Below are 18,823 nucleotides of genomic sequence, written 5' to 3'. Positions count from 1 at the left end.
ACACAGTGCATCGCCGTTTCCAAACCGCGCCTCTCAAACAGTAACAATTCTTCCTCATCTTCCCCCCCTCCTCTGCAGCAGGTTGGGGTTACAATGAGTCGCTCAGCTCCTCAGTCCAACACGAGGAGGACAGAGCCAAGGTGGGCCACGCTACACGATGCTCTCTCAGCTGGAGGCTGTGGCGATGGCCTTCTTGAGCTGCTGACTGCGGATCTCGCGGGTGCGGGACTCCAAGAGCAAGTCGTGGCAGGTGTTGCAGACCAGCACTGGGTCATACAGCTGCTGGTCTGGGATGGGCAGCTTCAGATGACAACAGTCTTTACAGAACACATTGCCACAGTTCCTGAGAACACAGAGTGCACAGGAGTTGAGATATTTTTTAGAATGAGCGTTTAATTCATCCCAAAGGGAAACTGCCTCAGTGCAATTAAAGCACCTAGTTAAATACAAACTCTAAAATAAACTATACAAAATATTTTAAAAAATGCGTCAGGATAAAATAAAAATGTGAAAATACAGAGTAAAGATAGGACAATAATATGTAATGAATATGACTTTATATGATAATAATTTATTAAATTATTTTAAATTCAAAGTCTAATCATATATGTCTTGATCCTTTACTGCTGACAGTGATCGTGTCAGTGTTCTTCCGAATCGAATGAAGTCTTCTAACATGGGAAAAATGCCACTTCCCTTCAATATCTGCTTTGCTAAACCCACAGTAAAAGTAGTGGTGTGTTCCAGCTCTCAGGTGATATTTCTGGCATGTGGCAGTGATAGCGACAGCACTGATGGAGACTGGCAGGCTGTTACTTTAACAGAATTGTGCTGAGACAAAAGAGTGCAGAGAAAAGTGGGAAAATAATAAAAGAAAAAAAGATCTTAAAAGGAAGTTGTAAGTTCCTGGTGGGTTTGATTTGATGATTTGTGAACACACAGCTCATTGTTAAACCTGATCTTCAGGCAGCTACCATTTAAGAGTGTCAAAATGTTTAAAGGAATAGCTCAACATATTGGGAAACATGCTTATTTGTGTTCTTGCTGAGACCTAGCCAAAAAGATTGGTAGTGTATGCTAAATGGGAAGCTAGAACCAGACAGTTAGTTCAGGGAAACAGCTAGTCTGACACCATCCACAGGTAACAAAATCCATCTGCCAGCACCTCTAAAGTTCACTGAGCCTGACCAAGAAAAAACTTGGCACATAGTACATCCCCCTCATGACACCATCACATGATATTTTTACACTGTAACACAATAATAATAATTTCCCAAAATATCAAACTATAATCCACAACAGGGACTTGGTCACATGAGGAAACAATGAAAAGCAAAGTAACTGGCTCACTATAGCTCAGCCATGAATCACAGGGAATATTAAGACTTTTTCTATATTTAACACCTAGGCTATTTCTCCAGGGCCTTTACTCGTCTATGAGGAGCTTGTGATATTTTGGAGTCATTGTGTTCTGTGTTTATTAATGCAAGTAAACCACAGTGAAGCCCCACCTGCAGTGGTGACGTCTCTTGGCTATCCAGAACTCACAGTCACAATTGAAACAATGGGAGGCCATGTGGTCGGGCACCCACCTTGTGACCTACACACACACACACACACACACACACACACACACACACACACACATACACATATATATATATATTACTGTTGAATAGTGTCAGGTAATAAGAGGTGCTCCCAGCCATTCAAATGAGGAGGAAAGAGGACGTGGGAGTGGAGTGAAGTCTATTTCAAAGTTACATTATGGGTCAAAGGATGCTGACCTCTGTGTCCTTACGCTCCACTCGGTCCCAGCTGCCCTCAGACAGACGGTCCTCACTGTGGGTGGACAGAGAATCCTCCTCGTTGCTGCTGTCTGATTCCCGCAGACACGTCTGAAACAGAGAGAACAGGGCTGGAAGGCAGGCAGGAATCAGGTAAAGGAGAACATTTCTGGACATAAAAGTAAACATTTACAAACACAGCAGAAAAAGCCTCTAATACTGGGTGTCTAGCATTAAAGTCTTCACTTAAAAAGCTACTCACAATGTCATCCTCATAGTCGATGTCTGCCTCTGATGGTGGGGTGCTATACTGTTTACTCTCTAGCCTCATCTGCAGCTGTCGCACCTGCTGCCGCAGAACTTCCACCTCCTGCTTATAACCTGCCTCAATCTGCCGCAGTCTCTGCTGCACGGCGTCCATGGGCACTGGCAGACCATCATCGTCAAGGTAAGCAGGGGTCTGTGGTGGGGGAGGGGAGCTAGAAGTGGAAGGTGATGAGTATGACACTGGCTGAAGCTGGTGGCCTGCCAGGGAGTAGCTGTTGAGGGCAGAGGTCGCAGGCCCACACAGGGCAGTGTAGCCGGCACACCTGGCCGCAGATGGCCATCCAGGCTGCAGAGGGCTGCTCAGACAACAAAGTGCTTCCCTGCGGCAGCACTGGGACCCATTGGTGATAGCGAAGCCCTGGGCACGGAGCAACTTACTGACAAGCCGACGGCTCTGATAAGTGTTGGGTTGCAAGGTCCGGCTGATGCCACAGTGATTGGTAGTGCAGCAGGCGGACTGGGCCAGACCCTGGACACTTTCCCAATGGCAGCCAAGCACAGAAAGATCTGAGAGCTGGCTCTGGGAGATCAGGTGGTGAGCTGCTACCTGGGTGCAGTCTAGAGGAGATGCTATAGTTGTTAACACACGCTCTCTTCCTTTCATTACATCTGTCCTTGTGCCATCCTTCTCCTTCTGGGGCTGTGAATCATCATTAAAATGATTCTGGGTAGGATTCTTGCTCACTGTAAGGTGCAGGGTTGGTGGAAGCTCTCCCTCTTCTGTCAGAGTTTCAGTGGAGTCCTCCATTGGATGGAGTGGTGTGAGCTGCTTCAGAGTCAACAGGCCTGCAGATTCTGGGAAGCTGTTTTCATGGCTGTTAATGTGACCATTGAGCAGTGAAGCGGGTGTGGTGGCTCCAGGTTGGGTGCTGTTGCAGGGGAGAGGTAAGCATGGCTCTGATTTATGAGTGGGTGACCTGGTGTTCTCAGCAGTCCTACAAGGGCCCTCAGTCTCCTGCAGAGGTGGTCGGAGTGGAAGGTTTGTGATCTGAGGCAAAGCCTGCTGGAGGACAGGACTAGTGTAGGGAGTGTGAGCAAGTGTGATGTCCTTACTGATGGGGACAGGAGGAAGGGGCAGAGAGGGCAAGGGCTGTGTGGTGAGACAGGGCTCTTCTAGCATGTCTTTATAACTCTCTGTACCTGGGACACTCTCTGGGGTTTTGGCAGGACTGTGATGTAGAGGTTCCCCCTCACCGCTGTCCAGTCCAGTGTCAGGTATGACCTCGGTAGAGCAGTCTGCGGAGGTTTCCTCCGTAGCGGGTGATGGCTCCAGGGCAGAGCGATCCTCTTGGCAGTGTTTATTGATATTGGGGTCGCTGGATGTACGAGTCAGGGGCACCCCATTCTCAAGAGCTGACAGCAGGTTGTCCATGGAGCGGGTTTTGGGAAGTCTGGAAACCAGAAATAATTAAGGATTCATTTGTTTCCCCATACATGTAGCCATTACACAATTCTCTGTTTGGGACTCTAGAGGGCAGTCTGACTCTCTGTTACAGATGACTTGAATTAATGTAAATCTCTGTTCAGAGACTGATATGAACAGAAAGGACAGATGCTGAATAACATCAAACAACCATACCTGTCCAAAGAACGGGAGGTGAGTTCATCTCCTGGGACACCTGGGGGGAGGTAGAGCTCCATAGAATCATCTACAGCAGTGCAGGGGGAGGAGGTGGGCAGGTAAACAGCTGTCCACAGCTGTAATGCCCGAGTGTGGCATACTGGCTGTAGCACCTGGCATAAAAACAAGTAAAGAGGACAATCTGAGAAGGTCAGCAGATCACATCTATTCTTTTCTTAGACAGCATGGAGCAGAAAGTGGGATAGATTTAATCTGATGTTTTAAATCTTTGCTCAGAAAAGCAGTGGGGAGATTAAAGTTAAAGACTGAGTCATACTATCCATTAATCATTCATCAAGCCAGTTCTGTTTCAGATCTAAAAAGAAAGACTATTGGTCCTAAAATATCACTATTTCCCTTCAACCTCAGCTGGAGACAACATTCAGCTGTTATTGTATGTAAATGTTAGCTCTACTTTAAAGGCATAAATAATATTACAAAACTGCTAGATACCAACCATATCATGACTGGGGATATAGAGGAAGTTCTGGAAGTTCTTGTTTCCTGTACGAAGCAGGGACCAGACAGAGCAGGTGCGTTTGTAGATGTTCCTCACCTCCCTCTCACGAGCATTGTTACACAGAAACGTGCCGTAAAGACATGAGTATGTGTGCTGCACCAGTTTGACCTAGATACGTAGGGAGAAGGAATAAAAATTATTCACCACTTAAAAGTGAGCTTTTTTACATATCCTCTGTCTTATGTCGTCTCGCACAATAGTCAGAAGACAGTATACTGTATAAAATCATTCTGAAAAAGACAGAGAGAAGCAAAGAGTGCTGGACGACGACCCACCAGGAAGGCCTCGTTGAACTCAAAGAGGCAGGGGAACTGTTTGAGCAGCTGGTGAATGCAGTCCAGCCACTGCAGGAAGACTGGACACTGCTCGCTCACGTCATCAGCATTCTCCTGGTGGCCACAGCGGTCCCCAAATTTATGACCATAGTCCAACCACTCGGTCTCTATAAGCACTTGAAAACCCTATGAACGACAAGGTAATCAGTAAGGTAATACATGATAGGTCAGCAAAAAAAACTATACTTAATACATTTGTAACAATGTGTCAATGCAGTCTAGACAAAACACATTGAAAACCCTGTCTGAAAAAGACAAGACTCTCACTTCTATTGTCCTGTAGTAGGGGTCCAGCAGAATCTTGGCAAGGGCTACAATCTGGGGTGTGCGATCCCACCCGTCTGAACAGTGCACCAGGACAGGACGGCCTTCCCTCTCCACCGCTGAACACACTAGAGCGGCTGCCTTCAACATGACAGACAGGTGCTGCAGCCAGCGGGTGCTTTCAAGGGCTGAAAGCCAGCTGGAAACACCAACAGACTTATTAGATACACACATCAGCTTAGGTTACTCAGGGTTAACTTAGACTGGGATATTAGGCTGAGAGGGTTAAGTGGAGGAAGCCCAAGACTTTATCTCTGGAGGCCTCCCTGCATCATCACACACCTCCATCAGAATAACAGATGTGAACAGACTAGCAAAACACACACAGCTGGCCCACTGAATATATAGATGTAAACACTGAAACTAATGGAAACACGTAGCCCATGCTGAGACTGGAGCACGGCAGCATTCTCATCTGTGTGGTGTGGCCTTACTGTTGGGTGACGCCATTAAAACAGGGAGAGGCACAAACAAGGACAGAGTGGCTTGGTTAGAAATGTCAAAGAGATCCACTTACTTTCCTGGATCCGGGATCTGACTGCAGACTGCCCTCAGAGCCTGGAAGCTGTTCCGGATAGCATGGATGTTGGCCATTCCCATGAACATCACCTCGCAGTTGGGGTAGTACTCTAAATACAAACAAAGATAATCTCTGATGACGGTCATTACACAAAGATACTGTAGCATCGTTTGTTCAGATAGTGGCGTCATCTCAGTCTGATGCATTTATCATTATCATTCACCATCATAATAATTATTTACATCTTCATATGTGTCCCTCAGCAGTCAGTGACTGTGTGTAGTCAGTGGTGCTGGTAATCCTTTCTCTGTTGTTTACTGAGTATCATATGTCAGACTGGACACCGCACTGTACAGAATGAGGCCACGTTTTATAAGCTTGGACAGAGCAGCACTTTCTAAAACAGGTACATGACCAAAAATGACACCCACTAACTTGATACTTTTTGCCTCCAACTTAATTTACATTGAACTTTGACCTAAACAAATTGACCTACATAAAACATGTTCCACTTTAATGTATGTTGGAGACCTACAGTCTAAGGAGCAAGCTAAAAACAATGTCTGACATACTTATCAGTGTATAAAATGGATATGGTAAACTACTTGGTAAACAGTTGCCTATTTATAAATCCAGAAAACGGGAGCAATTTTAAACATTTATTTGACGCTGTGTCTCTGGCCAGTCTAATATTCACTCTCCTTTAAGCTCTGTTTTCGATCTCTATCATTTCCTGAGAAAATTTGACTGTCTGCAATATGTTTAAAGAGAAGTATTGTATAGATGTATACTACAGTGAATCTGTTAGGGTGAGGATACACTCATATCATCTCATCTCATGAGCTATGATATCGGGTTCACAAGAATGAGACAATTTAACAAAATGCAAAATGTTTAAATAAATCTTGCTGAAACAAGTCTTATTCAATGGATAGTCATAAAATGCAAAACACTGCAGTTGCATTTTCAGATGTTTTCACTAATCATCTTGTAATGAATGTCACTTCAGTTCTACTATCTGAGGATGAATTATCATATGCAGCAAAAGACAATATGCAGCACTGTAAAAGGTTCTGCCACAAATCCTGTATGTCACATGTCTCTTCAGACCATAAGGTCTGTGCATGAGTTTGAGTTTCAAAGGTATAAAAAACAAAAACAAACAAAAAAAAAAAACCCAACAGAGTTCTCCCCATTCATTTTTATGGGTGATTGCATTCACCGCAGCCAACATCTGCACCACAGGGGGCTCCTGCAAAAGGACACAACCCTGTGTGGTGAAAAAGTTGGATCTGGTTCAACTTTCACCACACCAGATGGTGACATCATCCGGCAAACGCGCTGTGTTGACCAATCATGTACCAGGGACAACCGGGACATAGACACCCATGAGAAGAAGACTCTTTTGTTCACCTTGTTAGCATGGGCATTCACTGCTTTTCACTGTCAAATTTGGGCCACAATTAACACACCATAGCAACAAATGATGCATTTACATTAGTACTGGATGTAAAACAGTGTTTTTTTTTTTATTGATTAATGCCAACACACTGGTGGCAGAATTGGTGCAAAGGTAGAGTAGGCCACGTTAGCAGCATGGCTAACCAAAACACAATGGAAACTCCTGGGCTGGAAACGTGAAGGAAGTCCCTCACAATGACTTGTCACGTGTTCGTATCACACCTACAGCACTGCTCCTGCAACCCCACACCCTCTGACCAATGCAGCCCTGTACATTAAAACACAGCAGGGAGTTGTGTTTTTGCCCGACTAATGTGAACATATCATCACTCTGTCACACTGGCCTGGTTCTATTATGTACTGATACCATGAAACAGCCTTTGCCTTGTTGAGAGAAATATCAGCACATTTTAATATGAGAACTCGTGACACAAGATCTCATCAACCCAATTTCACATAAGTCACTAGAGTCATTAATATATTTTTTTTCTTTCCTGCTTCAATCATTGAACAGAATCACAAGTGATGGTGGTGATCACACTCCAGAAGGCAAGATTGTGTCAACATATGATAAAGCATTATTAATGCTAAGAAAAATGAAAATGTGATGAACAAATGTTGACTATCGCACTGTCAGTTGATTTGCCATCACATATGCTACTAAATGTAGATTTACTGAAGTATAGAAGACTTTTTAAATGTTTGACCACACTAACCTTCACATTCACAGCCTCCACCCTTGGCTCGGTTGGCCACGGCAGCGGTGTATGACCGAGCATCCAGAATCAGTAGCTTCTGTGGCACAGAGTTGTCATCGCAGCCTGTCAGAGTGGAGTCTGGAGGAGGAAGATATTTTTATGAGAGGACAATGTTATGCTAATCAAGGTGCTGCGAAAAGGTAGAGAAAGGAAGTATAAACAGAAAGGGGGATGGGGGACAGAAATAGAGTATTTGCAACCTAATAAAATCCATATCCTTCCTAATGACACAACCACAGTGTTGCTATTGGCAATGTGACCAGCTTTCAACAGCTGCCACAGAGAAAAAATTAAATGAACCACTGCTCTCTGCACTCAGTGTTGTGCTGCCACTGTTGTGCACCCAGTGTTATGGTGTTAAAGCTCCTCTCAGACATGCACTTCACTCTGTAAACACATTTTACAAGTGGACATACTGACACTATGTTTGAGAAAGAGAAACGAAATAGAAAAGAAGAAAAAATGAATGTATAGATGTAAAAACTGGTCTGACACTTGTCTATTAAAATTACTATACTCTGGAAGTCACACTAATGCTTACTGAATGCACTTCTTGTTAAACTGGAACATGTAAGCAATTCAGGAACTAGAGGCCTAACTATAATTATCTGCCAGTTAATCGTTAGTTAATCGTTGAACAAGTCCACTGTATGCAAACATAATTGAAGAGGGTGCATTGGTGGACATTAATTTTAGTATGTTGGGAGTCCACTCTGGAGCTCTAAAAAATTAGAGACATGTAAATAATGGAAAATGTCTTCCTTCTGAATCAAAAGGACATTTCCACAAATAAGTAGCATAGGTTTGAGTGCATTTTTTGAGAGCTACAATAGTCTAAAAGCACACACACAAGTCCACATATATAACTTAAAGAACAGCTTTACCAAAATCACTATCTGAAGAGTCAGGAGCTTCCCCACGTTGTAGGCAGGCCAATTGTCCACAGGTACCCTTGGCTCCAACATCCATTTGGCAGGCCTTGGCAATTGACTTCACCAGATACTCATCATCTGTGTTCCTCCAGCCCCACCAGCTGATCTCAGGCTGGCTACAGCGGGCGATCACTGCCCCGTTCCTCTGGTGCCTGGATTTAAAGGTTATAGAGTTATTAGGTTATAAAGGAAAATGCTTGAGGAGAAAAAATATGGAAATAAACGTGTGTCAGGAAACCTACCTGTAGACCACCACAGGGATCCTCTTCCAGGATCTGAAGGAAGCCACACTCTCCAGCTCCTTGTCAGTGATCCATATTGGAACCAGAAGCTTCTGCGGGTAGCTGGAGCACAGCCTGTGGAACAGGAAGGCCAGGAGACATGAAGTTGCTGGAGGAAGACCAAATGCTGTTTATAATGCTGCATCATAACCAGTATATTGGGGCTGAACTTCAGATAGCCATGTAAGCAACAAGAGTCTTTCAGTGAGAAAAAGAAGTTTGAATTGTGCTTTGAGATGCTGCAAACACACATTCTCCTGTCTGTGAAACAGTTTGTTTTTCACGGTCACTCCTGCATCCATAGCTGGGAGAGAATAAAAAAAACAGTGTGCTACTGCCCAACTCCATCTGTCTCTGGTCTCCTGCTCCTCTCCTACAATACTTTGTTCAATTTCTATTCACCTGCAGACTGTCTGAGGGGGGAGAACAGTGTGTGTTTGTGTGAGTGAGAGGGAAAGTAAAATACTGTGCTGAGTCAAGGGCCTCAACGGCTGTGGCCTGTTTAATTAGGCAGTTGTCCAGCTGTCTCCCTCAGGAGGATGTGCTCTCTTGGGCCTTCAGCAGACTGACCTTGTTTTGGTAGCATTTATTTGACCAGTCAGCAAAAAGAGACAAGAATCTGCTATCAAGGTACACACACAGTACACTGCAATGTGTCTGCTTGAGTGAGTGCTACAGTGTTTATTTCTCTGTGTGTGTTAGTGTGGACTTGGTCAGAGTGTTGCTGGCCTACAGTTATAAGAGGTAAAGCCAAGTAACAACTAGTGTTGTTGAGAGCATTTAAAGGGACAGTCCACTGCAAACATGCCTTTGTCCATTAAATATTCATCACCCAAAGGCCTGAAAGACAACTCAGAGAAATTAGCAACCCAGACTCAAGGGGTAAATATTTCATAATGTATAAAAATGCCTTGTCAAACCACTTCAGCAGTGTAATTCTGCTTCTCCATTACTGATCTGTTTTGTCCACCCAATATCTGCTTCACCAATGATTTGATAAGTAAGCCACTTCCACTGGAGATTCAGAGATATGAAGAAGCAACTGTGAGAGTTGGGGGAAGTGTTTTTAGCAATTTGTTGGTAGACAGGGATGTAACGATACACAATATTGGGTTCACAAGAATGAGACAATATTTTGACAAAATATATGACTGGAAAGAGTACTTTATTCAACTGAAAGTCACAAAATGCAAAACAGTGCAGGTACATTTTGAAATGTTTTAACTAATCATCTTGTAATGAATGTCACTTCACTTCTGTATATGCAGTAAAAGACAACAATATGCAGGCGCCGTAAAAGCTTTTGCCACAAACTCAACTGACTGGCTTCTCTCCTGTATGATTTCACATGTCTCTTCAGACCTTATAAGTGTGCATGAACTATGCATGAGCTTCTGACTTCTAACTGAAGATGTGTGTGACCTTCTATGCCATTTTCACCCTCACCACACCAGACGGTCACATTATCCGGCAAAGGCACTGTGTTGACCAATCATGTAAGGGAAGGCAAGAAGACAGTCAAATCTGAGCCCCAATTGACGCACCATAATGACACACCATGCATTTTCATTAGTGCTGGATGTTAAACTGTGTTTTTATCAATGCCGACAAACTGGTGGTAGGATTGGTGCCAAGCTAGAGTAAGATACATTAGCAGCATGGCTAGCCAAAACACAATGAAAACTCACAAGCTGGAAAAGTGAACGAAGCCACTTGCGTTGACTTGTCACAGCATGGCCGTAATCACATCTACAACACTCCTCCTGTAACCCCTCACTCCCTGACCAACACAGCCCTGTGTGTTAAAACATAGCATGGATTTGCATTTTTGTAGGACTAATGTGAACGTAACCATCACACTCCCTTATGCTGGTTGCTGCTTCTGTTAAATGCTGGTATTGCAAGACAGCTTTCCACCTCAACGAGAAATATTGTTACATTTTAATATCGTGAGACACCCCTATTGGTAGAGTGAGGATTGTTTAGAACATACTCAACATACTGTATGAATTATGGGTAGGGAAGTGGATTATGCTGCAGAAGTGATTTAGAATTCTGATTTTTTTTGCTGGGATTCTGGGTAACCACGAGAACCTAATTTCACTGCTGGGAATCTAAACCAGAAAGGCTGACTCTGTGGGCTCCCACTCAGACAAATGTCTCTAGTTATTAGCAGTTCCTATTTGTAGTGTATCATGGGTGTACAGACAAGTATCACTGGGTGACTTTGATTCTGATGAAAACATACTTACACTAGGCACCTTGTACCGTGCCCGTACACAACTGTCCCCCCTCCCCAGTCCCTTGCTGGCAAGCACTCACATAGGGCCCACCTCTTCAAACAGGCCCAGGCACAGCATGGGGCAATCACACTAGTCAAACAAATTGGACTGTGGGGGTCAAACAGTCACGATACAGAGTGCCTAGTATGAGTATACTACTATTCTCAGGTAGGTTCTGGAGTTAGAGTTTTTCTCTACGATTTATAAGTGGGCTTACAGACTTTTGTTTGCAATGGACATCTGAAATATTGATATCCACAGAAAGTACTGAATTGCAAAGTATGTATATCATGTCTGTGTGTTCTGTTTTGACTGAGTTATGTTTCTTAGAAAAAGTACAATATTGCCGCAAATTGCAGCAACTGGGTGATAAGGGTTTTAAATACAATGAAGTATCTGTGACATACTTGTAGTTGCAGTTTAAGTCTGACACTCTCCAGATGTTCTGCATGTCAAAGCCCATCCTCTTGACCTCCATTTCTGTTCTATGACGCACGTGATCACCTGTACACACAGAGCATAAAGAGAAGAAAACATTTTAGCAATACCAATGCTTAAAGAAAACAAAATACACAATGCCAGAGGCATAACTGTTCTCAAATCTTTATGCTCAGTCTTGTGCGTGGACCTGGGCGACAGAGATGAACGTGCTGGTCCTCATCGTCAGTGCTACCTCCTAGACACCACGCATGATAGGCCAGGGCAAATAGGTCCTCCAGCCGCGACGGGTGAGCTATGACCTGGTTCAGACGCTTGACCCACTCCTGGCACTGCTTGAATGTTGCAAAGTGGCATCTGTAGACATTAGTGAGATCCAACAACAAAATATCTCTATAACTTCATGCACTGATATTTGGGGGTGTTGCATTTCTTCGGATTTTCAGAGACTTTCCAGGCTTTAAAACAGTGGTAATAATGCTGTTGTGTAATGATGAGGAACCAAGACATTGCTGACACGTGCTGCTGAACTTTATAGACATCAGCCAACAGATGAGAATTTAGTCTGCTGTAAAACCAAAGCAGGCCTTGGCCTTTGCTTTCTTGTGCATCTCTTTGTAACACCACTGAATAATTAGAATGAACTGATTATTATCACAGAATATCTGGAGCCCAAAAATTGATGCTGGAGACAGCCCTAGAATTAGCAAAGTTCTAATCAGCATTATTAGTTTATCTATAAGATGTTAGAAGATAGAGGGAAAATAAAAAGTTCCTAGAGGACAAGATGACTGTTTCACATTGCTTGTTTCATTCAACCAACAGCTCAAATCTTCAATTTACAATTATACAGAAGCCTCACATTTTAGGAGCTGTACCCATTAACTGGTTGTTGTTGATTACATTTCTATTAATCAAGTAATCCTCTCAGCATTAAAACATGTACAAAATACTAGTTCTTGAGTTCTAATTAGTTGGGAAAGTCTGATGACACAAATTCTATTCATGATTTATTTTGTATAAACCACAAACATGTCTTTCAAAAACATACATCGCTTTCAAACTTTAAATCATGAATTTCAGTATACACAATCCCAGAGGTTTGGTATACCTGAACATCAGAATACACCCTATAAATTATATTATCAGCAGAAATAGCCCAAGTAAACTGGGGTTACACATCATTACATTCATTATGTAATTGCAGAAAAACAGAAAATCTGAACACCACTGGAAGTATGTTCATGTTTAATGACAATTTTTGCACTTTGAAATGCTGACTAGTGGTTAAGTGTGGTAATGTGACATAAATTGCCTCCTTATTGCCAGATAGAATTGAACTACTACATTATTAATTCACATGAGAAGTGGAGCGCTGTACTGTATTTAACAACAGCATCAATCTGTCTTCAGGATTAATACAATATGTGAGAATGAGATGCCCTCCTTACCTAACAACTTTGGAGTCTTTGCAGATGATGTGCAGCTGAAACATGTCTCTGCTCTCCACACTCTCTATCAACCGGAGAGGCACCTATAGGGGGAGACAGAGGGCATGTGCAATTATCCCAGTGGCCCTCTGACACAGGAGACTGCACACATGTACTGTACCCTGCACAAATATCCACACTCTAGTCTAGTACACAGAGACAAGACACAAGTAGTAAAGCTTTAATCTCACTGTGGAAAAGAAGGCCTCTGTAGCAATTTTAACTGAAGTCACTACACCTGTGTTATGATTCCAAACAACTATTCTGCTTCTAAGCTTTTAAGAAATACGGTGAACTGAGGTGTTCATGAAGGTGCTACCAAGACTTAGAAAACCCACAGACAACTTCAATTTAGGACAAACCTTTCAGCAACAAGGTGCTAATGTGCACCTTGAAATGATTATTTTCTCATTCTTACAAGTTTTAAGGGCAGAAAATATTTTATAATTGAGTTAAGGTCTGCCAATACACTGCACCACAATCCATTTAACAAGATGCCTTCTGAAGCTTATAATAAACCCAGGGTTACAACTCAGTAGAATGTAGATTACAATCTGTCCTCAGTGCAATATAATCGTGTAAAGTGAAGAAGAACTAAATGACTAAACTGTCTAGACTGTGGTGGGGGTGGGGTTATCATACGGTACTCACAGATATCTCATTGTCCACACCTGGGTAGGTCTAAAACACAGTGACACCATGAAGCACACACAGAGAGAGATAAAGGAGGAGGGAGGGAAGACAAGACAGGAGGAAATGGAGAAGACTATTAACCAAAAAAAAAGAAAAAAATGCAGGAGACAAAGTGAAATGAAGAGTTAAAAGCAAACCTGAGAGGCTGAAAGATGAAAGATAACCGAGTGATCACACAATGCGCTACTTGCAGCTCATGACCAAGCCAAATGAAAATCATGGAGAGAAAGACAAACATGGATGGGAGCAAAGGGCAAGAAAACAGCTAAGAGGTAGGTGGGTGAGTTGTGAGGGGTGGGGGCAGGGCTGTTCATATTCATACAAAGTTCATTCTATACTGCTAGGGTCACAGCAGGACTCTGACCTAGAGCTGTCGCTTTTTTTCCGAATTTCGATCATTCGGTCGAACATGGCAAAAAGAAAAATAATAATTCAAACTGCAATGAGGTGTACAAATCCAAAAATGTACACTATGTCAATAAGTGCAACAGGCCGTTTGTAATTTGCCTTGTGGTCTAACTGAGGACGTTCTTAAAATTCACCATCAGCTTGACCAGTTACATGTCCTGTTGACCTCTCAGTAAAGTAAGCTACTAACATTATGTTTGCAAGGACAAAACGTGGGATAATAGCAGGCAAAGTTGTGCTGATCGGACAATAATGACACCAGAGCGGTGACAAGGTAAATGGTTTGCTTACTCTGCAATAATGCAGACGCCTTCTCAAGTACAGTCTCAAGTAAGTTCTCAAGAGTGCTACGCCTTAACCACTAGCCTACCAGGGACAGCTGGACGAACACTGACTACACACATTGTAAATACATCATATAAGCTTTCGGTGCGTGGTCATTTTTTCCATCCTTCTACCCCTGTAGCATGTCATGATCATGTAGCTAAGCTCTCCTGACACAGCACATAAATCAGCCAAAGCAGTAAGGCGTAGTGACAATTTTTACTTTTTATTAAAAATTAAGCACCAACTCTATACTTTTTATTTTTTGGCCGGGGTGGCAGGTTCCATTCGAATTAATTCGAACAAATTTCATGTCAGTTCGAACATCGAATGTGATTTTCGGAAAAAGTGAGTCCTACTCTGACCAGTAGGAACCCGGCTTGATAGGGGCTGTTAGGTGGTGCTCTTCCCTCATTTCCTCCTTTCCAAATCTCTTTGAGAAGGAGGAGGAATTTCAGTTCCAGTGAAAGCAAACAATTGACCTGTTTTTGTGTCTGAGCAAGGCCTGACGTCAGGAAAAGCGAGCTGGTAGACATCAGCTTGCCAGTCGTGGCAGGGGCTTTGGAACTTTGATGCCTCATTAAACCTCTCCTGCATGAAGATCAAAGGGCCTACCACTTCTCTCTGGTACAAACAACTTCACTGTAAGTATTCTGGGATATGGCATACCACTTTACAGGTACCTTGTGTAATATACTTGGTTTATTTACCTTTTAAGAACAATCATGAATGTATAAAATGTACACATGAAAATGGAAAATGCCAATGTCCAAAATACACATTATACATCTCCTACTGTTGGCTTCTGTAATGGTGTGTCATGGCAGCAGTGCCATCTGGACCAAAATGAAGCTTCAGTGATTCTTTGCTGTTCTTTGTCTGTGATGTGCACTCACATTGATGACGGAGTCCTTAAACTTGATGTGGAGCCTGTAGTTAGAAATGGCAATGATGGATTCATCAGCACGGCCAAGATATTCCACACCTTCCCCCTGAAGAACTGGGAATGGCACCTATAGAGAAATGAAATAAGATGGTTTGACATGTTGATGTTTACCATGTTCAAAATCTTAGTTTAATGTGTTAGCACTAAACTAATTAATTTGCTAATTAACACAAAATACACAGCTGAGGCTGATGGGAATGCCATTAGTTTGGCAGGCACTCCATCCAAAGTGCAGCATCCAAAGTACTGGACAAACTAAAAATGATCAGTTTTCTTGATGATGGTGCTAGATGATGGTGGCACAAGTTCCAGGTTTGAACCTGGTAGCTGACCTAAGCCTGTCTGTTGTGTGAAGTTTGCATGTTCTCCTTGCGCTGCGTCGGACCCAGCCCACACCTCGGATTAGGAATGCAATAATACAATGTAATGTAATGCAATAAAGGGTATGTTTCCTATTCTGAAAAAAAGATTAAGGCTAAATGTAATTGTTTCCCTGTTTGACATCACTGTCATGGCAACATTGACAGCTGGTGAGCGTATGATGTTTAACAAGTGACAGAAGTCAACGGTCAGCTAAAAGGCTCCTGTTCAAAATTAGCAAGTAGGCTAACGGCTAACTCGGTCACATTCTGTCCTGTGGGTATGATTAAGCAAGACTTCGGTGTCTTCTGTCAGTGTACATTACATCACCAATGCAGTGAGGATGTCACTATCCAAATGTGCAAAGAAAGAAAAAGTTGACCAAAAAAAAAGTTTTCAAAGATGAAATATGTGTTCATTTTGCTCCATCCTGCAACCCTTGTGTTAGATCATTTTCAGTCTGTTCAAATCATTCATGTCTTTATTGAACACACCCATTAAACAAAATCATGGTGGAAAAAGTAATGGCAACTCCAGGCTTCCGATGTTACTAAAAGTCAACTTGAGACAGGTGTTAGCAAACCTGGAGTCCAATCAATGAAACAAGAATGGAGGTGTGGTTTAGAACCACTTTGACTTGTAAAAATACCCAAACAGTGTCGGTGTGCTATTCACAAGCAGCATCGGCTGATGTGAGCAAAGCCTCACAAAAAAACAGATCTCAAAAGGCATACAACAAGGGGTTGGTGATTTGCATGTAGCTGGAAAGCGTTACAGAGTCATCTCAGACTTTAGATATTCATTAGTCCACAGTTAGACATACTATATAATGGAGATGACTTGGTACTGTGGCTATGCTCCATAGAAGTGGGCGCCCAGTCAAGATCACTCCAAAGGTACAACACAGAACGCTCAATGAGGTAAAACAGCACCCTAGACTAACAGCTAAAGACTTGAAGGATTCATTGGAGTTGGTTAACATCTCTGTTCATGAGTCAACTATATTGCAAAATACTGAACAGGCATGGTATCCATGGCAGGACACCCCAGAGGAAGCCACTGCTCTCCAAAAAACATTGTAGCACACCTGAAGTTTGCCAAAGACCACCTTGAAACTCCACAACACTACTGTTGCCATTACTTTTTCTTGCAACTGTATAATGTAGTCCAGTACAACACCATCTTTGACCTCAATAAACATGTAATTGAATTAATACATTTATAACTGTTTCACTAAAAACTGAAATATTTTCAGCTTCACAAATACAGATGGTAAAGCAGAAGTGTTGAATACAATTGTACAGGTGTACCTAATAAAGTGGTCGGTGATTTAAAAGTGGTACGTTGTTTGCAAGCTACCAGCAATTGTAGTAAAAGCATTTTATTAAATCACCAATCGATGCAGACCTTTGACTTTGAATAGAAATCAGATTCTGACCTTTGAATATTAAGTTTGAGAACTCCTGCTCTACGGGTTAAGTGGTATAGATAATGGATAGATGGATGGTGCTAAATGAGAAGCTAGGGGATCACCAATGTTATTACAATTCATACCCAGTGGAACATAAATAACTGCACCAAATTTCATGACAATCCATCCACAAATGTTTGAGGCATTTCACTCAAATCCCAAATACCAACATCACTGTGGCACTTAGTCTAAACATTGAAAAATCTTCAAGTGCATGTTGTTTGTATCTATTTCAATAGATACAAAAAAAACTTTGACCTGCCGGTCAGAGTGCTTGTTGGAGATCACAAAAGTACAAATAAAATATCAAACTCTTGTTGAGATACTCTACTAAACAACCGCCTGACATCTGTTTAGCCATCTGTTCTGCCTAGCAGAGCTAAAACAACATTTTAACTTGTCAACAGTTCAGATTGTTAGGTTTATTTACTTTGATTTTCTGATTTTAAAAGGTTCATTCATTCATTTTCTACGATTCTTCTAAGATGAGATTAAACAGATTAAAAATGAGGTATGTTTTCTAACAATACCCAGATTTACAAGTAACTAACAGGCAAAGTTCATAATGACTAAACTTACAGAGTGACAACTTTGCACTGAGCGCTCTGGTAAAAGTGATCTGTGTACCATTTACTGTTGCTGCTTTTCCAAGCGATTTGAAATGATGAATTCAGTGAAACAATACTTTACGCATGCCACTGATCGATTCCAAGATTAAATAATTTTCAATCACCTTGCAATGAAACCTGGCTTATGTAAAACAGTAAAGTCTGTTGGGAGATACCTTGTTGTTTGGACATCGTTCTCCCTCACCTAACAACTTGAGTTGGGAGATACCTTGTTGTTTGGACATCATTCTCCCTCACCTAACAACTTGATTGTGTCACGCCCAGTCATTCCCTGCATACGTGGCCTCAACACACTTCAGTTTCTCTTAGTCATCCTTTCTGTGCAGCTGCATGCAGCTGGTGAAACATAATCATGACGACTGGGGACCACAAATTATGACTCAACGTTCATTGTTTCATTGCTGGTAGTGAGGTCTGTTGCTTAGAAACAACATTACCTCAACCTGCATTAACATGCACTGCTGAGTCATGCAAAGCAGAGCCCACTGGTGCATGTTAAAAGAGGACATACAGCAGGCCAGATGGGGACTATGCTGAGATGTCAGAAAATCAGGAAATCTTGAAGCAACCTCAGCCAATGCTGTTAAAAGTACAGCCTTAGCGTTAGAGCACAGAGCAGAAGGAAATCACTGACAGACCTGTAAACACAAGTCAGAATGTATTCAGTCAACTTACTTTTTAACACAACAAAAACAAAATGCACCTTATAAATCTAAAATAAAACTATTCTTATAATTTCTTAAAAGGAATATTCCTGACTGACATAAGGTCAAACGCTATCAGTGTACCAGATAGTTAATGGCTGTTGGTGCAAAGCGCTTATGTTAACAACAACAACAACAACAAAAAAAAGGACAGAGAGAGAGAGAACTCCCTGACATTTATCAAAGCACCTGCTGCTGTTGCTCATCTCTAA

At 42.3% G+C, this 18,823-nt stretch overlaps 1 protein-coding gene across 6 annotated transcripts in view; it reads right to left on the bottom strand.

The window, feature by feature from the left end:
• Positions 1-6: 6 nt before the first annotated feature.
• mtmr4 (myotubularin related protein 4) overlaps positions 7-18,823 on the bottom strand; it is a 44,117-nt gene continuing 25,300 nt past the window's right edge. For 4 of the 6 annotated variants that reach the window (XM_020600544.1, XM_020600545.1, XM_020600546.1 and 1 more), the window contains 17 exons: positions 15,398-15,514; positions 13,728-13,757; positions 13,038-13,120; positions 11,777-11,943; positions 11,556-11,652; positions 8,828-8,941; positions 8,538-8,737; positions 7,612-7,731; positions 5,432-5,543; positions 4,858-5,053; positions 4,531-4,716; positions 4,193-4,363; positions 3,694-3,848; positions 2,050-3,505; positions 1,788-1,898; positions 1,512-1,600; positions 7-343 (listed from right to left, as the gene is read on the bottom strand). In XM_020600544.1, coding sequence (XP_020456200.1) covers positions 166-343; positions 1,512-1,600; positions 1,788-1,898; positions 2,050-3,505; positions 3,694-3,848; positions 4,193-4,363; positions 4,531-4,716; positions 4,858-5,053; positions 5,432-5,543; positions 7,612-7,731; positions 8,538-8,737; positions 8,828-8,941; positions 11,556-11,652; positions 11,777-11,943; positions 13,038-13,120; positions 13,728-13,757; positions 15,398-15,514 — 3,582 coding nt within the window. In that variant the 3' untranslated portion in view covers positions 7-165. The remainder of the gene's footprint in view (positions 344-1,511; positions 1,601-1,787; positions 1,899-2,049; positions 3,506-3,693; positions 3,849-4,192; positions 4,364-4,530; positions 4,717-4,857; positions 5,054-5,431; positions 5,544-7,611; positions 7,732-8,537; positions 8,738-8,827; positions 8,942-11,555; positions 11,653-11,776; positions 11,944-13,037; positions 13,121-13,727; positions 13,758-15,397; positions 15,515-18,823) is intronic. The other 2 variants (XM_020600543.1, XM_020600547.1) reach the window with 2 other exon arrangements.

Source organism: Monopterus albus, unplaced genomic scaffold (assembly GCF_001952655.1).
Source record: "Monopterus albus unplaced genomic scaffold, M_albus_1.0 scaffold47.1, whole genome shotgun sequence".
Taxonomy (NCBI): Eukaryota; Metazoa; Chordata; class Actinopteri; order Synbranchiformes; family Synbranchidae; genus Monopterus; species Monopterus albus.
Note: the sequence above shows the minus strand (reverse complement) of the source record. Positions and strands in the feature narration are given on the sequence as shown.